Source organism: Ornithorhynchus anatinus, chromosome 2 (assembly GCF_004115215.2).
Source record: "Ornithorhynchus anatinus isolate Pmale09 chromosome 2, mOrnAna1.pri.v4, whole genome shotgun sequence".
Classification (NCBI taxonomy): domain Eukaryota; kingdom Metazoa; phylum Chordata; class Mammalia; order Monotremata; family Ornithorhynchidae; genus Ornithorhynchus; species Ornithorhynchus anatinus.
The window spans coordinates 68,957,527-68,982,882 of NC_041729.1; the positions used below are offsets into that span (position 1 = coordinate 68,957,527).

Consider the following 25,356-nt stretch of genomic DNA (forward strand, 5'->3'; position numbering starts at 1 on the left):
AAGATATTAGTCATTTATTCCACTTTTCTGATCAATCAATTGTATCGATTGGGGATTTACTATGTGCAGAACACTGTACTAAGCACTTGGGAGAGTACGATGCCGCGCAGATTAGAGACAAATTGATGCTAGTTAGGTGAAACGGCGATATGATCCTCTAGCAGAAAAAACTATTTCAGTGATTTAGATCTTTCAGGCATAAACAGTTTTTGGACCTGAATTCTTTAGATCACTGCACTGCTATGGTAGTAGTATTGGGTTGACTTGTTCAGTAGCTAGCACACTGGGAGTACTAAGAAGTAATTTATTATATAATGTTGATGAATCAATTCTTTTCCATTGCTTGCTACAGCCTAAACCTAAACATTCCAGGACCTTTAGCACATTCCCCCAGACGAGTAACACATTTAAAAATGCATATGATATTGTCAGGGTTTCCTTAAATTCCACCTTTTTATTCCCATTTAGTTTCATTATAGTTTTTAACTAAAGCCCTTTGATATTTTACATCATTATATCCCTTGGTAAATAGAACTTTACACCTAGTCTTTTTGCAATTTGAAATAGGGCATATTTAACAGTGTGACTTTGTAAGTCATCATTTCTGTCCTTTTAAAACTCTCTTTGGCTTTTGATAAGGGAATGCCTGAAAGGAATTTCCCCGTTGTGTTCTCATAGAGGTTATGAGGTCTCCTTGCTTTACTTTGCTTAAACATTTAGGGCAGTGGTCTGCACAGAGTAAGCACTCAAATATCACTGATTGATTCTGCTATTTGTAGCACAGACCAAAAATATAAAATTCTTCAGTCATGGTCTCAGGAAAACCACAGTGAAATTTATGTCCAGAAACAAGCATGCTTGCTATGCAGATTTAAATCTGTTCCAACGTGCATATACGTTTCAATAGCTCATTCTTTGGATTTAAAAAAAAGTTTGTTTTTTTATTTTTTAAGACCACTATTTTTGACACCTTTATCAAAAATGGCCACCAGGTAGACACTACCCATATTTTGTTAGTGAACAGTGATGTGTTCAAATAAAGTGATACACAAACAAATCACTAGTAGACATTTTATTTGATGACACCCTAATGGCTTATCACTAGCCTTATCCTTCTATCAAATCCCTCAGATATTTCAGGTTAAGAAGGGTACAAAGCACTTTTCCAGCTATTTCAGTAGGATAACTGAGGCTAAAGTGTTTGTTTTGGAGGCTAGGAATTATCATGCAGATTTGTTAATGCCCACCTAGTCCATGGCTGAGTCTTCTAGAAGCAAATGTGATCCAACTGGGTTTGGGAATAGTGAGAGAAGAAAGTTTGTGAGGTTAAGATTGAATCTTTTCTCTAGCATATTTCAGCAAGCCAGCTTTAGGCTAACTACTTTAAAATCCAACAAAAAACTAACTGGAACAGGAAGAGTAAACACTGAAAAAGGAAGACAAAGCAGAGTTTCAAATATGGGGTCCCAAATTAACAAGGGTTTCCACTTAGTCCATACATATGGCGTTGCCCACCTCACCGCCTGGTCTCTTTCCTGCAACGGTCGTTGGGAGGGGTCACGTGACCATCCCATAGTTGAACAATAGCAGCCCAGCTTGAAAGGCAAGCAAAGCAAGCCATGTCCCAAATTTTCAAACTTAAAAGCTGGCCCTCCTCCATTATGACATCTGTGATTCATGCTCTGGGGAAGCCTTTTTCTTTTTGCCTCTCTTCCTCTCTGCTTGGGCTCTCTGTCCTGAATTTTTTCAGTGTTGAAACATCGCAAAAATCTTTATCTCTTGCTTCCCACTCTTCCTTCCTTAGGCCTCAAGAAGCTAGTGCTTCTCAAACTTTATCAGTGATGCAGGGTGGGGGAGGTGATGGTGGTGGTTGGGTGGGGGGCAGGGAGGGAAAGGGAGGGCAGGCTGGCCGTGGATGACACTATACCTCACACTCCTCAGGTTGGGGAGAGATCCGTACAGCACTGTGGGTGTTACTATGCAAAGCAACTGAAGGTGCTTTGGAAAAGAAAACCCTAGAGCAAATTACTGGTGCTTAAAGAAAAAAAGAAGTGGAAAACACAACGCCTGCAGTTAGTCTGACATATTAAATAGTTTTAGAGCACTGCCTATTACATCTTATTCATGCAACATAAGTTTTCTTCTAGTTCATTAGAAGCTGTCAGTGGGAAGGTGGTGATGTCCTAACACCGAGCCCATCTGGACATCCAAATTCCCTTAGTGTGGGAAGACATGTTCTCAAGGTGTGAAATGAGCTGTGTTTGCCCACTAGCGGTATGACAAGAAACACTGTGCTTGGCTTCCATCAGTGTAGCATCAGGATAATTCAGCAAAAGCCAGAGTCCAAAGGAGTCTAATCGTTGCAGTCAACTGGAAGGATCCCTCCCCTATCTCCACACCCCTCAAAGCAGGATGGCTTCCTGGTACCAGCTTGGGCATTTGGATTGGACTACTCCCTTCCAGGACCCTAGTGGTTAAGCCGAGTTCATTGGGGAGGAGTTGGAGGAGTCAGAAATCAAGCGGCCTTTAAACTTTTCTGACCCAAGGCAAAGTCCCCCACTAAAATTGCAAAGAATCTTAGAGCCACAGCTGGGAGAAGGAAGAGGGCGTGGGGAAGCCTCTTCCTTCCCAGAAACCCAGGTTGATGAATCTAATGAGATTTTTTTTTTTCTGTCTGGAACGTGCTGTATTTGTGGCAGCAAAATAATGACCAAACCCCTTTCAGGACTGCCTTTTGATCATTCTATATTTTACCTTCCCAGTAGCCTTAACAAGGCTTTCCTTGCAAGAAGGAAGCCCTGACAATTTTCTCTGTAATAGGGTGTGTGTCATTTGCACAAAAGGAAAAAAAAATAAAGGGACATTAGCAAACTTCTTCTTCTTCTTCAGTTCATTCATAAGTCACCTATCCATACCAGGGGAAAAAAAAATACAGGTTTAAACACCATCTTCCCCTTAAACCATCTAGTCATTCAATTCCACTTTAAAGAAAAGCAGGCCATAGCCTGGATTTGTCAGTTTCCTTCTCCCTGCAACTGAGGCTAGGTTTTTGTTTCAGAATATTCATTTTACAGCCCCCCAAATACACCTTAGCCATATTTTTATATAAAGAGTTCTCCTCAAATACAATGCCACTGAAGTTCAACAATGTTCTTGTAATAGGGGTTTTGGACTTTTCCTAACTATACTCCTACTGCATTTTAAATGGAATCCTATATTATTTCCAATATGCTTTTAAGTTCATGTTTCATATTTTCTTGCCTCCTGAGCTGCTTAAAACATTTTTGCTTTCCATTCTTATCAAATTTAAAATGTCACAATTATAATGCCACTACATTTTTGAACAAATTTAATTTGTCTGTAGAAAGAAATAGAGAACCAGGTACACTTTATATTTTTGCCCAGTGGTATGAATATATATTTCATCATTTTAAAATAAATGTGTATTATTTACCTGTTCCTATTGTCCTTCTGAAAAATGGAAGTGTCAGGCAAATACACATTTAGATTATTTCATCATACAGGTAAATACATACTGAGGCATCATTAAAGTACATTAATGAACACTGCATGCACTGCAACCAATTCTCAAAATTGAATATCTTGATTATTTACAATTGTTAAAGATTACCAAAGAGCAACAAGATTATGTTTTGGCCTTAAATTATCATCCATTACAATTTCAAGATTTCAGTGAGCATCTACACTGGCTAAACTTTGTACAAGTGTCACTAATGCTGTGTTGAACTGATTTAACTTTTATTCTATCTTTGCAAAATACCCATAATGGTTCTCCCAAGACTTAAGCTACTTCATGGGACAATTCTGATTCCACATACAGGAAGAAGAGGAGAATTGAGATTTACCAAGCAAAGTCCATGGGTAGAAACAGTTGACCCGGATAATTATGGTCCCAGAACCCCTCCTTTTCCTCAACAGCATTGGTTTTTGCTTCTATCGTAGAGATAATTGCTTCAACTATCCACTTCACTTTTCTGTGGGACATTTTCAGGAAGCACATCAACATTTATCAGTTCACTTGCAAATTACCACAGTGGCATCCTAAATGTGAGCCTATGGATGTAAAAGACATAAAGCAACTTATAGAGTGCCTGCTGTATTTGCCGAGAATCATTTCTTTTAATTCCTGGAGGTTTGCCACTGTTTCTGAAAAACATGTCATGCTATCAAAATGGGGGGAGATAAAACCTAAGACTTGTGTTTCTTCATTTTTGTCTTGGTTGTTTCATGTTCATTCATTTAATCGTATTTATTGAGTCCTTACTGTCTTCACAGCACTGTACTAAATGCTTGGGAGTTCATTTAAAATTAGCGAGTTTTTTTAAAAATTTGGTGAAGCAGAAAATGCATCACTCAGGCAGAAACTTCACAGTGGGGTGAAGTTTTATGATTAAATTATAAACTCCTGAAAATAGAAGCTTGTCATGGAAATGTTCACACAGACTAACAAGTGAAGTTGAAACTCATTCTACCGTTACACTCAATTCAGTGTCTTTCTCACCTCTCAACCAGGAGCAGCTATTGAAAAATACGGACTTCCAAACTCCAATGCTAGAAACTAGGATATTTATATCAGGGCCTTTATGTTTAGGTTTGGTTACATTTCAAGGATATTCTTGTCAATCAGACAATTCTTCTAATTGCTAAAATATCTTATAAAGATAGCCTATGAAGAGCAGGTCACCAAATAGTAACACCAAGAATATAAAGTCTACATTCTAAAGAATTTTATACATGCGGTCTGACATGATATTTTGTACACTTTCTACTCATGTGCACCAATTTTTTGTGCCGCAAACACTGTAACAAATCCAAAACTTGATTATGTATATACACAGTAGTAGTATAATAAATGTAATTTTAATTTTAAGAAAAAATCTTAAGTCATTTCAGCGACAACAAAACTTCACAGTAGGAGAAATGATCCTTTCTGGTTGAGTTTTTTTTTTTCCTTCTTCATTCTTCAGGAAAAAAAAAATTTGGTTATCTATATTTTGTAAACATTTTCATAGCTATTTTTCTAACAATATATCATCAAAAATTTCTATTCACATGGTAAATAACCAACATAAATAAAGTATAACACAGTAACATTTTCAGACAAACAGGCATTTATTAAAAGAAATGATTGTTATAAATATTTTATGTCTTGCATTTTAACTACATTTTCATAAATAACAATGTATTTAAAAGTGCTGAATATGGTAGGATAGTCAGCAACGCCAGTGTAAACAGAACATTGTTTCCTACTTTGCAGAATTGTTTAGTCCCATTTTGACCAACACTACAACAGTTAAAGTATTTGCATAGGGAATAGAGAATAGCCCTTTTAATCAGATCTCCTGAATTCTATATAAATTATAAAATCAAATTCACTTAAAAAACAGTTCTTTAAATGTTTTAGGTTCATGAGAAAAAAATTTACAATGCCAGGTTTCAAGTAAACTAAGTTGAAAAGCAAAACCGAAAACCTGTTATTTGAAATGTTTAATAAACTAAAAGAAAATGAGAGGTAGTAAAAAAATGAAAAAGGAAACCTAAAATTGTAAAACCACCCCTAGTATAAGGCCAGTGTTCCCAGTGATTATAAGTTCTTTTAAACTTTTATTCAAAGTCACTTATTTTGATTCAGATAGAAAAAAAATAGCTCCCAGGAGTTTAATAGTCTAGACATAGGAGCTGGATCTTGGACGATTTGTAAGATTCAGCTCCATGGGAATGCGTGGTGCTAACACACCCACACACACACCCACACACACGTCATTACTGTGTTTTAATCCATGATACCTCTGCGCGCCACCCACACACACACACACACACACACACACACCCATGCTCCTGAATTTACAAAATTCAAAATATGGAAAAAACAGGCTCATCAACTTTACATAAATTCGAAGATGATAAAGTATTGTATATTACGGGGTATCATTTTTTGAATGTCAAAAGTGCATCATCAGGCAAGTATTTTCTTGTTTTAAAGATCAAGCCAAAGCAGTTAAAATAACATGGCAAGAAGGAGGTTTGGGCACTATGCTGTCTTTCATTTGGATACACTAGTCAATGTTCAGTTTTAACTCAATTTCTGCAACTACTTTTGAAAACTGGGGAGGTCTAAAGTTGAGATTTGTCACCCTCAAAAGCTTTTACAATATTTCTTGGTTAAAAACACAGCTTTTCACTGGATTTCTTTATCAAGAAAAATATGCCACAGGACAGATGCTATTCATCAAAATGTTTTAAAATGCTACATGTAGGCAATCTTTTATTAAATGTCATTATTCAAAAACTTAAGTATCAAGCTTTTTTTTTCTTTTTCATTTTTCTCGCTGAAGTACATAACATTACACAACAGTGATAGAACTGGATAACCAGTCTTTAATCAATCAATTACAGTATCTGACATCTGAAATGTACAGAGATTCTTTTTTGTATAACAATTAAAAACAATATCAGCGCATAGATTTTTGTCAACCAGACATGGATCCCTTCAAATGGTTTGTGCTTTTTTTGACATTGCAAACTCTGTAACGAAAATGCCACAGTTTCGGCAGTGAACAACAGCAAAATTCCCCATTAGGATTTTTTGATAAACAGTGATAAATAGCTCTTTTTCCAGTACAGAAATGTTGGCTTCAAAGTCAGTGTATGGTATGCTATGTAGCATGTGGATTTCCGTTGTTATACTTTAAAAATTGGCTTTTTCTGCATTAGTTTATGCTAAAAAATGCAAACCACAGCCTGATTTGTGGCAATTATTTCTATATCAGATCATATTGCACAAAAAATGTCCTTAAATACAGATATAAGTTATGTTATTGGATTAAATATTGCAACACCTAAGTGGCAAATGAAGCAGCTTTACCTTGCACATGCAATGTGAGGATACACAAGGAGACTGTTCATAGAACTCTACGTACATCTTGCTTGCAGTAAGTGTGTGGTGAGTAAAACAACTGTCATTTGGCAATCCCACTGTTCTAGGTTTTCTTCAAACTTAAGCATGAATGATCTCGGTGAAAATGCAGACAAAAGACTATAATGTGTTGAATTTTTTTTTTTTCACAGTAGCCTGAGTAGTGCTAAACTGTAGTTCCCCAGGAACTCAGCTTCAGATGGTATTTAACTACTTTTTTACTTCCCACCCCAGCCCTCCAAAAATCAATTGATATTGTTTCCAAAAATGAAAACTAGGATTCAGCAGTAGAGCCAATACTTTCAACAAGAGACTTATAAATGGGAGAGTTCAAAAACCTTGGGAAAGAGTCTCTGTGCATTAAAGTGTATATCTGAAGTTGGGCATCTTCATACATGTGAGGATTGGGATCCAAAAGATTTCTATTGATCACTTCTCGCACTCGAGAGTCGAGACTGACCTAGAGAGAACAGGAATAAGCATGTGAAGAGGTGTGTTTTTTTTTTTTTTTACCACAGCTCATATTCAATAAATACAAGCCAGCAGGTCTAGAAGAACTTTCTAATGGCAAATAAAACCCATCAAGTCTTGGTCCAATTTTTAGGGAGCTGAAATCTGTATCCTTCTCCCTCAAAATTAATGCTTAAGTGGCTGGGGACCAGTGAACACTCAATTCAGTAGATATTTTAGATACCTGGACAAACCCTTTCAGGTGTGCTTCTAGAGGACTTCTTCAGGAGCTTTCCAGATACTCTTTTAGACCATTTGGACATTTGAAGCAGATAAAGGAGGATCCTCCCCGGCCCTTTCCCTCTCAGTGAACCACCACTTCTTTGCTGATATTCCAGAGATTTGGGGACCTGTGGCCCACTACTGGTAGAGATACCTGTTAGAAAATGATCTAGTGAAGTTTTTAGCTGTCTTGACTGTGATGAACAGACTCGTCCCCTTTGGCCAAATTTCCTGCTGGAGGAGAAACTGCATCAAGAGGAAACACACTTTTGTTGCTGGGCGGGTACAAAGGTGAGGTGTAAGATGAATTGGCAAGGCAGATGCCATCCCTGTCTCAGATGCTGCTGCTGTCCTGTTACCCCTGTCATGAAGTTTGGGCCTAAGGATCCAGGGAGACTGAGAGTTATAGCTGGGGAAGATTTAAGGCTGGGGTTTTATTCCCCATTCCAGTACCGCTTTCCTCAAATGTGATGGATTGGTAAAAAAGTGATGCAGGATAATACAGGCTTGCTCAGATCTGCTAGGTCCACACCTCCACCAAGGCCATTTGAAAACTGTGGGAGCGGGGGGCTAATAGGGTGAAAAGCTCAAACACCCAGTTGGGGGAAACTGAGCTCTCCTGGGACCAAGCAAAGAGAGTTGGCATTCTCTGAAGTCCCTGCCTGCCTGTTCTCAGAGGTCCAGACAGGAACATCTGTATGTGGTAATGTATTTTACTCTACTGAGATACAACAGGGCTAAAAAGGAAGCTAATGAGAGTTAACTTGAACTGTAGCTGACTTTTTTTAAAAAACTAGTGATGGTATTTAAGTGCTTACTATGTGTCAAATACTATTCTAAGCACTGGGATAGGTGCAAGTTAATTAGGTCCCACAGTCCCCGTCCTACATGGGGCTCACAGTCCAGTCTAAGTACAAGGGTGAGCAGGTATTGAATCCATTTTTGCAGTTGAGGAAACTGAGGCACAACAAGCAATCGACAGAGCTCAGTTTAGAACCCAGGTCTAACTCCCACTAGGCCTGTGCTCTTTCCACTGTGGCACACTGACTTCATGACTTTGTATCCATCCCACCATTTAGCACATAGTAAGGGTCAAATAAATGCAATAATTAGCTTCATGTGGGGGTATTTTGGCCTAACCTATTTCCCAGCTTCCCTCCAAGCAAAGCTCTCAGGCAGCACTTGGCCAAACCAAATGATCTGTTATTAAAATGTTCAGCTTGGTCTTGACAGTCTTAAACTTTGGTGGATCAAAACTACCTTGCAATTCTTGCCCTTAGTATTCTCTCTTAGAATCTTTTCCAAATGTGTTAGTAATAAAAACCATGTTTTGACCTTGACTGGCTAGGGAGATTGCTCAGTCAAGATCATTGGACCAACACAAAAGTACCACTGGGTCTTGGTGGAAGAGAAGCAGCTTGGCCTAGTGGACAGAGAATGGGTCTGGGAAACAGAAGTACCTGGGTTCTAATCCTGGCTCTGCCACTTGTTTGCCGTGTGACGTTGGGCAAGTCACTTCATTTCTCTGGGCCTCAGTTACCTCATCTGTAAAATGGGGACTAAGATTGTGAGCCCCGTGGAGACATGGACTATGTCAAATCTGGTTAGCATGTATCTACCCCACCACTTAGCACAGTGCTTGTCATACAATAAGAGCTTAACAAATACCACTGTTTTTTTAAAAAAAAATGGTAATAATGATATAGGCTGAATATTTACTTTGTGTCAACCACTGTACTACCTCAGGGTAGATACAAGATAATCAAGTTGGACACAATCTAAGTATGGGGGAGAACAGGAATTGGATCCCCATTTTACAGATGAGGAAGCTGAGGCATGGAAAAGTTAAGTGACTTGCTCAAGGTTATCAGCAGAAAAGAGGTGAAAGTGGGATTAGAACCCAGGACCTCTAACTCCCAGGCATTTGCTCTTTCCAGTAGGTCATGCTGCTTAATCCTATATTTGACTTGGATGACAAACAAGGGTCGTCAGTAACTTTAGTTTTGGCCTGATTGTATGGTAAGCCATACCTATTTCAATCCAAAAAGATATCCTTGGACTCCATTAAGACTTAACAGTACATAGACATATATCTGAACCAAAGGGTGAGATAAACCAACTGCTTGAGATGGATGATGTGAAAACTTGGATGTTAGGAAGAGGAAATTTAATTTAAGGAAGGGAGACAGAGCTTCCTAAATCAGTAAGCCTTTCACTGTTTTTTTCTGGAAGCAGTGAAAAAATGAATACCAAACACTCCCTTCTTCAGGGGTCTTTGCTGCCCTGTTTCTGCCTACCCTGTTTCTGCCTGCGGGGACAAGTAATACAGGTAAAACCTTGCATTTAATGGAGTAAGTAGGATCACTTCTTCAACTCAAATAAGCATCCAGTTCAGCCCAAAGCAGACTTCATAGAAAATGGAGTTAGAGTGAGAAAAACACCACACCTTCTATTTGCTCTGCTGTGTTCCTCAATATTCCTTGTCCCCCTGATCAGACCCCGAGGTGGCAGGAGAGAAATAAAATGTCAGTGAGGGACGGCATGAATCCCGTCTACTTGACAGTACAAGGGCTTGGGGTCCAGACAGCATTCACTATAGAAATGCCCTCCTTTAACTGGGCTAGAAATTTCAAATACTTATTCCTGAGATGATAACAATGGTATTTGTTAAGTGATTACTATGCGCAGGAACTGTACTGAGCGCTGGGGTGGACACAAGCAAATCGAGCTGGAGCCAATCCCTGCCCCATATGGGGCTCACAGTCTCAACCCCATTTTATAGATGAGGTCACTGAGGTAGTTACCCCAGTGCTTAGTACAGTGCCTGGCACATAGTAAGCACTTAAATAACATTAACCCCCGCTCCCCACCCCCCAAAAAAACTCAGATCTAAACTTAAGCAGTATGAGATGCAGGGGAGGGAATGAGGAAACGACAGCTAAGGAAAGTAAAAGAACTATGTGAGGAAGAGTGGGAAAAATAGAACAGCAAGGAAATCCTAAAGTGTTACCCTAGAAGTCAAAAACAGAGAGTAGTGCTGAGACAGGCTAAGTTAAACTTAAAAGACAAGAGAACTAACATTCACCATAAAGGGTGAGGGGAGAAAAAGAAAAATGTCTTGTCCCTTCACACCTCAACCACCTCTGAAGACCTACAAAGATAACTGGGAAGAGGAATTCTCCAGCAATTCAAGGGAAGGCAGCTGCCACGACTAAGTCTCGGGGAAGGCATAATAATAATAATTAATAATAATTACGGTGCTTGGTAAGCACTTACTATGTGCCAAGCGCTGTTCTTAAGTGCTGGGGTAAATACAAGGTTATCAGGTTGTCTGCCTTGGGGTTCGCAGTCTTAATCCCATTTTACAGATGAGTTAGCTGAGTCACAGGGAAGTTATGTGGCTTGCCTAAGGTTACACAGCAGACAAGTGGCAGAGCTGGAATTAGATGCCATGTCCTCTGACTCCCAAGCCTGTGCCCTTTCCATTAAGCCACTCTACTTCCGCATCCCAGGTCACCTACTTATCTATAATAAATCATAACACTGGGGAAAATGTCTCTTTTTGGCTGGGAAAATCCTGCTACCTACAAAACTCACCCCTCCCTCATTCACTGTTCTCTGAATTTGCCCTCAAGAATGGCTCCCAAATCTGTTTTAGATTAAAGGCAAATTAGAGCAAACTTGAACCAGTTTCTCATCGTTCACTTGGCTCCAATTAGTCTCTGGAGATAGTATCCCAGGGGCTAAAAAGGTTGAGATCCCCAAATTAATTATATGAGCGAAAATATATCCTGAGGACTGAAAATGGGCCAGGTTACCACCACTGCTAAAGGCTGTTTAAAGCAATGATGTTATGTAAAGGTAAAGTGATTGGGGATTTCTTTTTGGAAATCACTTTTAATTTTAAATCTGAAATTCCCCCTTCGACCATTTTACAACACAGCTTTGGTCAATTTAGCACTCAATGAGATCCAATGCTTGAAGACTTGTAAAGTTTGGGGGATAAATGGAGTGGTGGAATTATCAAATTTGTGATAGGTTTATGGCTTGTGATAGGTTAATGGCTTGCTAAAACCCCACAACGAATGAGAAGCAGCGGGGCCTAGTGGAAAAAGCAAGGGGCTGGGAGTCAAAGGACCTGAGTTCTAATCCCGGCTCTGCCAAATGCTTGCTGTGTGACCTCGGGCAAGTCACTTAATTTCCCATTGCCTCAGTTCTCCTCTTCTCCTTCCTACTTAGACTGTGAGATCCATGAGGGACAGGGTCTGTGTCCAACCTAACTCACGTGTATCTACCCTAGTGCTTACAACAGTTTTTGACACATAGTAAGCACTTAAATACAACTTTTAAAAAATGATAGACTTCCGGGAAGCTTTGTTGTTCGGCTTCTTCCAACTGAAATCCTCAAATCCTTAAATAAATTGGCCCAGGCAGAATCTGAAAAATTGGTGGGAAAAATCTGCCTGGTGAGTCCCCCTCACGAGTTTTGAAGCGACCAGAATGGTGTCTCAGAGAAGTCACTCTTGCTGACTCTTGTCTTAGGTCTGAACCCAGCTCTGTCCCCAGCTCCACGGGAGTAACGAGGGAGAGAAGAACAGGTGTGGAGGCTGGTGTTGGGGGTGGCTGCATGGAAGAGACTCAAATTTCTCAGGAAATGCAAGGACTACCACTCTGAACCTCCAACCACCCCCACTTTGCCTGGATGCAGAGGGACTTTCCACCATGCCTCCTTCCCTCCTTCCTCCTGCTCTTAATTAGCAGTGCTAAAACCAAACCTTAATATACCCATGGAAGAGAAGAGTTGCTTTGGTAAGCTGGCTCAAAAAGGGTCGATTTTTGAGGAGTTTGCCATAAAGGAATATCTCTGTTTGGCTTCATGGTACTAAATTATCCAGTAATATATACTGCAAGTGGTTAGGGTGAGGAACCCTGCTAAGTGCTCAGATTTTCCTTCAGATTGTTTCCTGGTCAACTACTAACAAGTGCCTCCCTTGGTGCTACTACTTTTCCATGGGACACATCAAGAAAGCAGAGAAGCCAGGAAGCATGGAGGAGAAACCAAGTCAGGACTCTGTTTTCAGTCACTTTCGCCAGTTCTCCCGACTACTCCCTAATAGCTGTCTTTTCTATCTCTTTCATTCCACAGAGAACACATGCTCCAAGGTGACTAATAACTACCCTTTAGCCAAATCCAATGAATTCCTCGACCTCTCAGCTGCTTCTGATGCTTTTTCTACTCCTGGAAATTCAAACTTTGATTTTCCTGGCAACTCTTCTCCCAGCTCTCTGGTTTACTTATTCTTAGTCTCTTTTTCACCAGTTCTACCTCTACCTATAACCTAACTGTAGGTATCTCGGTGTACTGTTCTGGGTTGTCTTTTTAATCTACACTCACACTCTCATGGCTTCAACTACCATCTCTATGGGATAGTTCCAATACCTACTTTGCCTTCCCTGACCTCTCCAACTAGGGAATCCTGCATTTCCTCCTGTCTCCATGACATCTCTACACAAATGTTTGACTGGCTTCTCAAGCTAAATAGGTCTAAAAATGAACTCTATTCTCCTCTCCCAAATTCATTCATTCATTCAATTGTATTTATTGAGTTTTTACTCTGTGTAGAGCACTGTATTAAATGCTTGGGCGAGTATTATCCTGCAAAAACAGTAATACAGTAAACAGACACATTCCCAGCCTGTTACAAGCTTACAGTTTCTACTGAACTTTACCATCACAGTTGACAACACCATCACATTCTCAGCTCTTAAACCGGTAACCTTGGCATTAGCCTTGACTCCTCTCTTTCTTTTAACACACATATTCAGTCCGTTGCCAAATCCTGTTGGCTTTTCCTCCACTTTTCCACAGTTTGCCCCTTCTCCATCCAAATGACCACCATGCTGGTCCAGGTGCAAGCCATCAGCCTCCAAGCTGATCTACGGCCTCCTCCAGGCACCTTCCTCTCTATACTTAACTCTGCTGCCAAGATACTTTTTTCTTAAATGCTGTTTTGCATATAACTCCCAACTCTATACAAAACCTCAAGAGATTGCCCATTCCTTTGCATATCAAGCAGAAACTCCTGACCATCAACTTTAAGACACTCCATCAGCTCTCTCCCTCCTTGCTATTCACCGTTCTCTTCCCACACTCCAGCTCATACTCGGAGTAGATCAGCTTGAAAAGAAGGAGAGAAGCAGCATGGCCTAGTAAAGCGATCACAGGCCCTGGAATTGGAAGGAACTAGGTTTTAATGTTGGCTCTGCCACTTTTCTGCTGTGTGGCCTTGGGCAAATAACTTCTCTTCTCTGTTCCTGAGTTCCCTCATCCTGTAACGAGGGGATTAAGACCGTGAACCCTATATGGGACATGGACTTCATTCGATTAGATTAACTTGTATCTATCCCAGTGCTTAGTACAATGCCTGACAAAGTAGGTCCTTAACAAATGCCATTTAAAAAAGTAAACTCTGCCTTGCTCAACTAGACTAGGTTGTGGGCAGGGAACGTTTCTACTAACTCTGTTGTATTGTACTTTCCCAATCACTTAGTACAGTGCTCTGCTCACAGTAGGGGCTCAAAAATACCACTTAGTTCCAGCTCTCACCTCTTGAATATGCACTCCTTCCCTTTAGGAACTCCCGCCTTCTTCACATAATGATTAATAATTTTGGTATTTATTAAACACTTACTATGTGCCAAGCACTATAAAAAGCACTGGGGTAGATACAAGCTAATCAAATCCCATATGGGACTCACAATCTAAGTTGGAGGGGGAACAGGTATTGAATCCCCATTTGGCAGATGAGGGAACTGAAGCACAGATAAGTTAAGTGACTTGCCCCAGGTCACTCAGCAGAAAGTGGCAGAGCCAAGAATGGGACCCAGGTCCTCTGACTCCCAGGCTCAGGCTCTTTCCACTAGGCAACACTGCTTCAAACCACTGGTCAGTCGGTCAGTCGTATTTATTGAGCACTTAGTGGGTGCACCTCTCTCCCCATCTTCAAAGCCCTCATGAAATCACCTCCGAAGCCCTCTTGAAATTATCTCCCCAGTGGAAAGCTATCTCCACTTAGTTTCTCATCTCTGCCTATATATTCCCAAATGCCACATCAACACTTCCATGCCACCTAACAGTTATGCAGTTATCGTCATTCCTTTTACTTTACTCCCAACTATATGTGGGCCAGGGGTCAGCAGCGGGACAGGAGCAAATGGAGGACCAAAGTGAGTGGCAGAGGAGCGGAGTGTACAGGGTGGGCAGTAGAAAGAGAGAAGGGAGGAGAGGTAGGAGGGGTGTCCCAGGTGACTCTGGGGTCCCGACCATCTCAAGGTCAAATGCTATCTCGTGACCTTCTGAGCTAGCAGGTGGAACTCAGAAGTGAGGGTGAGACACGGCTCCCACAACCAAAACTGCCAGATTGACAGCCCAAGCTGGGAATACAGAAGGTACCCCTTCAGCCCTGTGCCAATCAAACTAGGAATGGAGGAGGGGGAAGGGCAGAGATTGGATAAACTAATGCCGGAAGCTGGAATGGCCTACGGGCACAGGTGATAAATACCTGCTGCCTCTAACCTTCTGTGCAGAGGAATGGGACTTGCAGCAGCCGGCTGCAGGTCGCCTCTGTCCAGAGCATGAGAAGGCGGCTCTGCCTGCAACGGGTGAGGAGCCGTGGGATGGGTGAGTGTCCTGTCCTGCTGAGAGCTCGTGGGGTTGGAAGCCAGATGCTTCGCCATGGGTATGTAACGTTTAAAATGGATTTGATGTCTAAGTGGGTGCCTCCCCAGGGGACGTGAACAGGGTGGGAGCTAGCCGCCTCATCAAGTGCGAGTAGCACATAAGTGGATTTGATGTCTAAGTGGGTGCCTCCTGAGTGGCACGTGAACAGGGTGGGAGATAGCCATCTCACCAAGTGCCAGTAACCATAAGTGGGTAATGCATAACTGGGTTTAATGCATAACTGTATGTAACTCATATATGTATGTAACTCATTAGTGTTTAACGCATAAGTGTAAGTAACTCATGTGTATGTAACTCATTAGTGCTTAATGCATAAGTGTCTTTAACACAAAGGTGGATTCCTCCTGGGTGGGGTGAGCACATGGTGGGAGCCAGTTGCCTCACCACGTTGTGAGTAAATCATAAGTGGGCTCGGGTGTCCGCCCACACTTGAGTAACATAGTGTATTGCTCCCATTAGGGAAGCTCTAACACCATATTCCTCCCAAAGGGGAAGCTTTAACACCATATGTCCCCACAAAGGGGAAGGTCAATTGTTGCGTCTAAATAATTAATTAATTCAATTCGCCCCGCGGAATAAATTCTACATACAACTCAGGTTTTCCGTCTCCGGCCTCTCTCTCTCTCTCTCTCTCTCTCGCCACGCCGATTCCGAAAGAACAAGGGGGTAAGGTGATGGAGAACTCTGAAGCCAAGAGTGAGGAGTCTCCCCACTAGATTGTAAATTTCTTGAGGGCTGGAATCTTGTCTACTAATTTTTTCATACGCTCCAGTGGGCTAAGCATAATGCTCTACACCCCACAGAATCTCAATAAATTCTATTGATTAACTCACTTTCATTCTAGAAATGCCCACGTCTCCAGGATTGGAGTTAATTAGACGCTAGCACTGTATTGGACAGCTGGAATAGTGAGTCATGCCAATCTTTCCATTGGATTTTACCCATAGTTAAATCTTGATGGTATTTTCAATCACTCAATGTTATTTATTGAGCGCTTGTGTGTAGAGCACTGTACTAAGTGCTTGGGGAAATCAATCATTGGTATTTGAGTGTTTAGTCCTTATCTTTCTGCCCAAACCCAGTCCTCCTCCTGACTTTCCCATCACTGTAGACAGCACCACCATCCTTCCTATCTCACAAACCCATAACGCTGGCATTATCCCTGACTCCTCTCTCTCTCATTCAACCCACATGTGCAATCTATCACTAAACTCTGTCAGTTCAACCTTCACATCGCTAAAATCCATTCTTTACTCTGCATCCAAACTACTACCACATTAATCCAAACACTTATCCTAGCCCACATTGATTATTGTATCAGCCTCCTTACTGACCTCTCTGCCTTCTGTCTCTCCCCACTCCAGTCCAAACTTCACTCTGCTGCTCGAATCATTTTTCTACAAAAACATTCCATCCACATTTCTTTACTCCTGAAGATCCCGCTCCACTGCATCTAATAGACATTCCTCACCATTGGCTTTAAAGCAACTCAATCACATTACCCCCTCCTAACTCACTTCACTACTGCCCTACTACAAGCCAGCCCACACACTTCGTTCCTCTAATCCCAACCTTCTCACCGCATACCTATCTCGTCTATTTTGCCCCTGACCTTCAGCTCCCGGCCTGCCTCTGTCCTGGAACACTCTCCTTCATATCTGACAAAGTAATACTCTCCTCACCTTCAAAGCCTTATTGAAGGCACACCTCCTCCAGGAGGCCTTCCCTGACTAAGCCCTCATTTCCTCTTTTCCCACTCCCTTCTGCATTGCTCTGACTTCCTCCTTTTATCTCCCTCTGCCCTGCCACACAGCACCTATGGGCAAATCCTTAATTTATTTATATTAATGTCTGCCTCCCCATCTAGACTGGAAGCTTCTTATGGACAGGAAATGTGTCTGTTATATTGTTGTGTTGTACTCTCCCAAGCACTTAGTATAGTGACCTGCACACAGTAAGCACTCAATAAATATGACTGATTAGTTCTGTGTGCAGAGCACTGCATTAAGTGCTTGAGAGAGTAAAATACAACATTTCCCTGCCTTCAGTGCGTTTATATGCACTTAGAACAGTGCTGGCACACAGTAAATGCTTAACAAATATCAGAATTATTATTATTATTGTTAGAGGAAGAGACAGACATTAAAATACATATGCTTATGTACATAAGTGCTGTAAGGCTGAGGGTTGGGTGAATATCAAGTGCTTAATGGGTATAAATTCAAGTGCACAGACAACTCAGAAGGGGAGGGAGTAGAGGAAATGAGGGCTTAGTCAGTAAAGGTCTCTTCGCAAAGTAAGGCTTTAAAGGTGGGGAAGAGTAGTGGTCTTTAGTATAAACGGGATGAGGGGGGCAGTTCCAGGACAGAGCGGGGGTGTGGGCAAGGGGTCAGCATTGAGAAAGACAAGATTGAGGTCTAGTGAGGAGGAAATATTCTTGCCTTGCAAAGTCCAAGTTTCTAACTTTATGCTTATGTTCCCTTTACTAACTGACCTAAACCATGGGCCCAGGTCCCCTGTTTTTGATAATAATAATAATTTAAAAAAACTGGGTAATAGCTGCATTCTTTTTTACCTCTTTAGGTGAAAGTATAGAAATATAATCTTCATATATGAGCCTGGCCTTTTCTTCAATAACTTTCTTGTTCTGTTCCATCTTTAGCTCTTCACAGGCAAGCCAGAAAAGTAGGTTCTCTTCGCTGTATTCTGTTCGAAGAAACTCCCTGAAGAGGTTTCGGCCAGCTGGGGTCTTCATCATCTTGTCAAAATTCTGAGACCACGACATAATTTCATCTGTGGTGGGATTTTGGCTGCAAGGACAGGACAGACCATTAAGGTGCACTTTTAATCCTGTACTACACTTTCAGGAGTAAATCACAATTACAGCTAATGCATGGAGAATTTTGATATTCAGTGAACAAAGTAGTGCCAGTAGGTGGAAAATCTAAGGTTTAGGTATAGCTAGTGTAGGAGAGGGAAAGGAGAGCTTCGATTAATTGTAATGCATACAAATTAGCATCCCACTGGAAAAAAAAAACTTTATTAAAAAAAGCTTCAGTGTATTCTGCCTACAGACTATTTTCAGAATCCACCTCTTCCTCTTCATCCAAACTGTTACCACATAGGTCCAAGTAGTTATCAAAGCCCACCTCGACTGCACCATCAGCTTCCTTGCTAACCTTTCTGCCTCCAGCCTCCCCAGCCAATACTTAACTCTGTGGCCTTGGATTGTTTTTCTAAAAATTGTTTGTGCTCATCTTCCCACCCCTCAAAAACCTTCAATGGTTGTCCATCCATCTCCTCTTCAAGCAGAAATGCCTCAGCACTGGCTAAGGTACTCAATCAGTTCTCTATCCCCTACCTACCCTTGCTCCTCTCCCTCTTTGGTTTATCCTGCAAACTTGGCTCCTTTAATTCCAACCTTCTTGTGTGTCTCTTTTTTTTTTGTGGCATTTGTTGAGTGCTTCCTATGTGCTGGGCACTGCACTAATTGCTGGATATAACAACAATAGTAATAATGGTAACTGTTAAGCACTTACTATGTGCCAGGCACTATATTAAGCACTGGGGTGGATACAGGCAAATTGGGCTAAACACAATCCCTGTTCCACATGGGGCTCACAATCTCAATCCCCATTTTACAGATGAGGTAACTGAGGTACAGAGAAGTGAAGTGACTTGCCCAAGGTCACCCAGCAGACAAGTGGCTGAGCTGGGATTAGAACTTCTGACTCTCAGGCCTGTGCTCTAGCCACTACTCCATGCTGCTTCTCAAGCTAATATATATATATATATATATATATATATATATATATGTATAATATATATGTGTGTGTGTATAATAATATAGATATACACACACACGGACAAATGGTCTTTCTTAAGCATTTACTATGTGCCAAGCACTGTTCTAAGTGCTGGGGTAGATACAGACAAATGAGATTGTCCTTCATGTGGCTTAATCCCCATTTTACAGATGAGGAAACTGAGGCACAGAGAAGTTAAGTGGCTTGCCCAAGGTCACACAGCAGATGAGTGGTGGAGCCAGGATTAGAACCCACGTTTTCTGACTCCCAGGCCGGTGTTCTTTCCACTAATCCATGCTGCTTCTCCGTTGAGCCCAATCCATATGCCACATCCCTTTTCTCTCATCACTGACCCTTTGTTCGGGCAGCCTTCCCTCCTGCCTCGAACTCCCTCCTGTTTCACATCCAACAGACCATCACTCTCCCATCCTTAAAACCTGACTAAAAATCACAACTCCTCCAAGACACCTTCCCTGACAATTTCTTAACTCTTTTTTATGGTACTTGTTAAGCGCTTACTACATACCAGGCACTGTATTAAGTGCTGGGGTAGATACAAGATAATCAGGTAGGACAGTCTCCGTCCCACATGGGACTCGCAGTTTAAGTTGTAGGGAGGCAATCCCTTTCCCCTCCCTTAACACTCCCCACACTCTGTTGCCTTTGCACTTGAGTCCACATAACTTAAGCATTTTGGTATTCACCCCAGCCTCATGGCACCTAGATGCCTATCCTTATACTCTGTTTCTGTACTTATTTTACAGTCTCCCTTGTTAGATTGCAAGCTCCTTGAGGAAAGGGATCATGTCTACTTATTCTGTAGTGCTCTCCAAACTTCCTAGTACAGTTCTCTGCACATAGCATGCATTTAATAAATACTATTAAACTATGGACTGCTCTGTATTGGTTTTGGGATTTTTTTCTATATGTTTCCTAAATTAAGAAACACCAGAAAAATCAACACATTTTCTCTGTCAGCTTCATCACTATCAGTAAAGCTTCTTTTAGGGTGCATGTATTACTTGAGCCACTTGACACTATTTCTTCCTAAAGTAGAAATTGCTGCTCTCTCTCTACCATTTTTTTTCCCCATGTGGTAGCATCTTCTTTGGCTCCCTGCCATCATCCCTAGAATTTGATATCACTGTACTCTACTGAAGTGGCTGCTATACACGGCACAAAGGTATTTTTTGAAATGATTCTCCCAGAAGAAACTGTTTCTGACCAGACTGCATAGGATAAAGCCAACCTCATTACCTGACAAAAAGTTGCCAGGATGACTGGAAAAAAAAGTGAATTGACTATGGAGCTACAAACCTCTAGCTTTCTTCAGAGTTCAGGATGTCTGCCTGAGTCTGAGCCCCGCAAGGGACAGGGACCACATAAAATTTCATTCATTCATTCATTCATTCATTCATTCATTCATTCATTCATTCAATCAGTCACATTTATTGTGTGCTTACTGTGCAGAACACTGTACTAAGTTCTTGGGAAGTACAGTCAGCAACAAATAGAGACAATCCCTGCCTACAATGGGCTCACAGTCTGTAAGGGGGGAGACTGACATCAAAACAAGTAAGCAGGCATCAGTAGCATCATTATAAATAAATAGAATTATAGATATATACACATAATTAATAAAATAAATAGAATTATAATTATATGTACATATATATGTACACAAGTGCTGTGAGGTGGGAGTGAGGTAGAGCAAAGGGAGTGGGTCATGTCAATGGGGAGGGGAGGGAGAGCAGAGGAAAATAGGGGCTTAGTCTGGGAAGGGCTCCTGGAGGAGGTGATTTTTCAGTAGGGCTTTGAAGTGGGGAAGTGTTAGTAATCCTAGTTAGTGGATTTAATGAGGGAGGGCATTCCAGGCCATTCATTCATTCAATAGTATTTATTGAGTGCTATGTTCAGAGCACTGTACTAAGCGCTTGGAATATGCAATTCGGCCAGAGGTGGGCCCTCAGGGTGGGCCAGGGGTCGATGGCGGGACAGGTGAGAAGGAGGCATAGTGAGAAAGTTAGTACCAGAGGATCGGAGTGTGCTGGCTGGGATGTAGAAGGAGAGAAGGGAGGTGATGTAGGAGGGATAAGGGGATGGAGAGCTTTGAGGCCTATAGTGAGGAGCTTTTGCTTGATATGGGGGTTGATAGGCAAACACTAGAGATTTTTGAGGAGGGGGATGACAGGCCCAGAACGTTTCTGTAGAAAGATAATCCAAGCAGCAGAGGTAAAGACTGAAGGTAGAGAAGCAGCGTGGCTCAGTGGAAAGAGCCTGGGCTTGGGAGTCAGAGGTTATGGGTTCGAATCCTGGCTCAGCCACTTGGCAGCTGTGTGACTGTGGGCAAGTCACTTAACTTCTCTGTGCCTCAGTTACCTCATCTGTAAAATGGGGATTAACTGTGAGCCTCACGTGGGACAACCTGATTACCCTGTATCTCCCCCAGTGCTTAGAACAGTGCTTAGCACATAGTAAGCGTTTAACAAATACCAACATTATTATTATTAAGTGGGGAGAGACAGGAGGATGGAAGGTGAGAAAGGATGCTGATGCAGTAATCTAGTTGGGAAATGATGAGTGATTGTACTAACATACACCTTTGATGGTACTAACATACACCTTTATACTCTCTCCCAGTGCTTAGTACAGTTCTGTGCACACAGTAAGCATTTATTACTATTACTACTGAAAAAAATACACACCAGTCTATTCCCTTACATGGCTACTATCCTTCTAGGTAGCCACCACAGAAATGAAACGTCTGGCTATAAAGTAAAAAACAACTCTACTGGGATTTTATTTACAACCTTATACTTTCTGAAAAAAGAAAAAAATGCAGGGGGAAAGTTATATATAATTTATAATGCTACAATTATAAATAAATTAATTTATTTATTTTTCAACTAGGGATATAAGGGAGTGGAGTGGGGTTTCCTTGGGGATAACTTTAACCCAGATAGGCAGTGATAGTATCTTGCCATGCAATCTTGATTTCTCAAACCATTCTTCTAATTTCAAGCATCACTTAGCAAGGAAACTGTTGACTATTTATACTCATGGGAAGATAAAATGTCTCCTAAAATACAAAGACCCAACAAATATCAACAATAAAGTAGTCAAATCTAAGCAGATCAAAATGAGCTAAGGATTTCAGAAAACCAGCATCATCTGGTAGAAGAACTATGTTACCTCAGTGTTCATTCATTTAATCATATTCATTGAGTGCTTACTGCATGCACAGCACTGTACTAAGGGCTTGGAAAGTACAATTACAAATCAGTTAGCACAAAGCCCACAATCTCAGAGAGGCAGAAGATGTTTTTAGGATTGTAAATTCTGTTTTAGTCAATACTGTGTTACAAAACCACTCTTTATGTGTTGTAAACACACTATTTGGCTGAAATCTAGGCTGCTTTTTAGACTGTGAACCTCCCACCAAGGGAGAGGGTCCATGTCTAATTCCCACCTGCATATTCTTTCCTAGCATTTGGTACAGTGATCTGAACACACTGCGTGCTAATGTGAGCATTACATGCTTAACTATATTAACTATTTATCAGTATATTATACTATTTACTAATAATTATTCAGCTATAGGAATTTATTTCAAATGAGCGTTGCTTTTGTCTTTTGTAGACACAGCCTTCATCAGATTCAACAAGATCCAGAAGTCTATCCACCTAGTCTGTGATAACTAGAGCTGGATACCATTCTTCCTTAAATAGGAGCAGCACCTTACATTCTGAACTAACCTTCGGAGAGTAATCCGCTGTTGCAGCTATTGCATGGGGAATTTTAATGTGCAGTGGGCAGAGTAGTGTCTAGAAGATGGAAGACCCAAGGCTTTTGGTATGCGTTCTCATCATGAATTGAGAAGTCTGCTTAAGTACAGAGGAGTAGAAGCAGGTCAGTGAATACTCAAGAGAAGTATAGCAGCGTGTTCTGACCTTGAGGCCTCCCCTTTACCAGCTTGCCCCAATTTGGGGAAATTCTGGTTCATTAAACTAATTTTCTTCAGACATAAATTACATTTTGTCAGGGCATTATTAATAACAAAGGTGACCTCTTTTGTGTCGTTCCACTTAATTTAAGTGTTGTAAATGTCCTTATTACTATTCTACCAAGACTGAAATTTCTGCTTCACTTTCAAGGTTCAAAAAGTCAAGACCATCATACTAAGGCCCCTTCAGTATAGCCACTTTTGGAAAAAAGATTAGAAGGCTCAGGTGAAAAAATGTGACAGCACAAGAGGTTTCTTATTTTTATAGAAAAAAATTAATCTATTTGTATTAACTTTTTATTTTCCTCCCCCTGCACTGGTCTAAGATTTCCATTTCACTCAAAATTTGCTTACCTTTTTCCTCCTGTCTCACCAAATGAGAACACCATTGAAGTCCTTAGGCTTTGGATCCTATCTGTGAATGATTTGTTTTGTGACAAGAGAAACAGGGATTTTGCAACTGTAGAGGGATAACCCAACTCTTTCAGGAAGGATATTATGAGACCTCGGTTTGTTTACAAGTTCAACCTGAATACATGGGGAACAGGGCCCTCCATAAACAGATCAAGGACACCCACCAGAAGCCAGGAACTAAGTAGGGGGGACAACAGTATCTAATTCCCATTTTACAGATGAAAAAACTGAGGCACGGGAGATTAAGTGACTTGCTCAAGGTCTCACAGTAGGCAAGTGACAACCAGGATTAGATTTTAGGTCCTTTGACTCCTAGGCCCATGCTCTTTCCAGTAGCCACACTATTTCTCGTCAACTCAATCCCCCTGTACACTAATCATATTTATTCAGAATGAATGCAGGGGAACCATGGCATATAGTTTAATTACATGAGGATAAGAGAAATAAAAGAATATAATGGCCAAGCACTGATTCAGTGGCTTTATGTGATCCTCTGCTGTCCTTCTGGGCTTTTTATTTACAAGCAAAGCAGCGGCCAAAGAGCAGTAACAGGAATAGCATCCAGGAACCCACCCACTGTTCCCAACTCTTGTCTCTACCTGTTGCTTTTAATCCTGCCTCGTGTCCTTGGGCAAGTCACTTCATTTCTCTGCACCTCAGTTACCTCATCTGTAAAATGAGGATTAAGAATCTGAGCCTCACATGGGATAGGGATTGTATCCAACCCTATTCACTCATATCTTCCCCAATGCTCAGTTCAGTGCCTGGTACATTGTAAGGTCTTAATGCCACAATTATTATTAGATTAGATGTGGGCCCTGCAATACCCATCACTAGTGCTCTGCCATCCTAAGGTACTCTCCTACATGGCTAACTAGGAAATCTTTCCTTCTGAGATGGCAGGGGGTGTCTGGTGTCAAGCTAGACAGCAATTTTGTGCTCCCTGAGTAGGTAGAGTCCACTAGAGGCTACTTACAGTACCTGAAGTTTTCACGTATGTGTTTGTCAGGGTGTTCTGAAACCCTATTAGAGAATACAGTCTGTACCTCTTCAAACGTTCAACTCTTCAATATCTTGGAGAGAGTTTGCCCCAGTCTCTTCTTAAAGGGTCATACTAGGACACAGTGCCCTGCAATTGGGCCTCTCTCTGCCAAGCAAAGTACAGGGTGAGAAAATACCAACATCATTTCTTGTGCAGTGGTCACCAGGGACTGATAAGATGCACTACTGACTCCATTTGGATTTTTGGAATGGGGAAGGTCAGGGTTCTGATGTAATAGAACCACAAAGTTTACTAAAACACTCATGTCCCTATCTTTTCCCAGGTGCTATGGAGTAGGTTTTTACTTTTTCATTCCCAGATTCTGAAACACCTGCTCTTGGTTGGAATGGACTCGGACAGCACATAAATGCAAAAACATTTTTTCATAAGAGAATGCAGACACTGGACTAACTTGTGGATTCTTTGTTGAATGTACTTAGTCCATTTGGTGAAGTGATCAGGGATCGGAACAAGTGCAGCCTAGGGGAGAGAGCAAGGACCTGGGAGTCAGGAAAACCTGAATTCTAATCCTGGGCTCTGCCAGTTTCTTGCTGTGGGATGTTGGGCAAGTCACTTAACTTCTTTGTGCCTCAGTTTCCTCAGCTGTAAAAAATGGGGATACCTTGCCTCTCTCCTAATTAGACTGTGAGCCCCAAGTGGGACAGGGATGGTGTCCAGCCA

The 25,356-nt window shown here is 41.3% G+C and overlaps 1 protein-coding gene across 4 annotated transcripts in view; it reads right to left on the reverse strand.

Annotated features, from left to right (window-relative positions):
- Nucleotides 1-1,057: 1,057 nt before the first annotated feature.
- RGS17 (regulator of G protein signaling 17) overlaps nucleotides 1,058-25,356 on the reverse strand; it is a 145,604-nt gene continuing 121,305 nt past the window's right edge. For all 4 annotated transcript variants that reach the window (XM_029058518.2, XM_029058522.2, XM_029058520.1 and 1 more), the window contains exons 4-5: nucleotides 17,986-18,220; nucleotides 1,058-7,397 (exon numbers count right to left, since the gene is read on the reverse strand). In XM_029058518.2, the coding sequence (XP_028914351.1) occupies nucleotides 7,212-7,397; nucleotides 17,986-18,220 (421 nt within the window). In that variant the 3' untranslated portion in view covers nucleotides 1,058-7,211. The remainder of the gene's footprint in view (nucleotides 7,398-17,985; nucleotides 18,221-25,356) is intronic.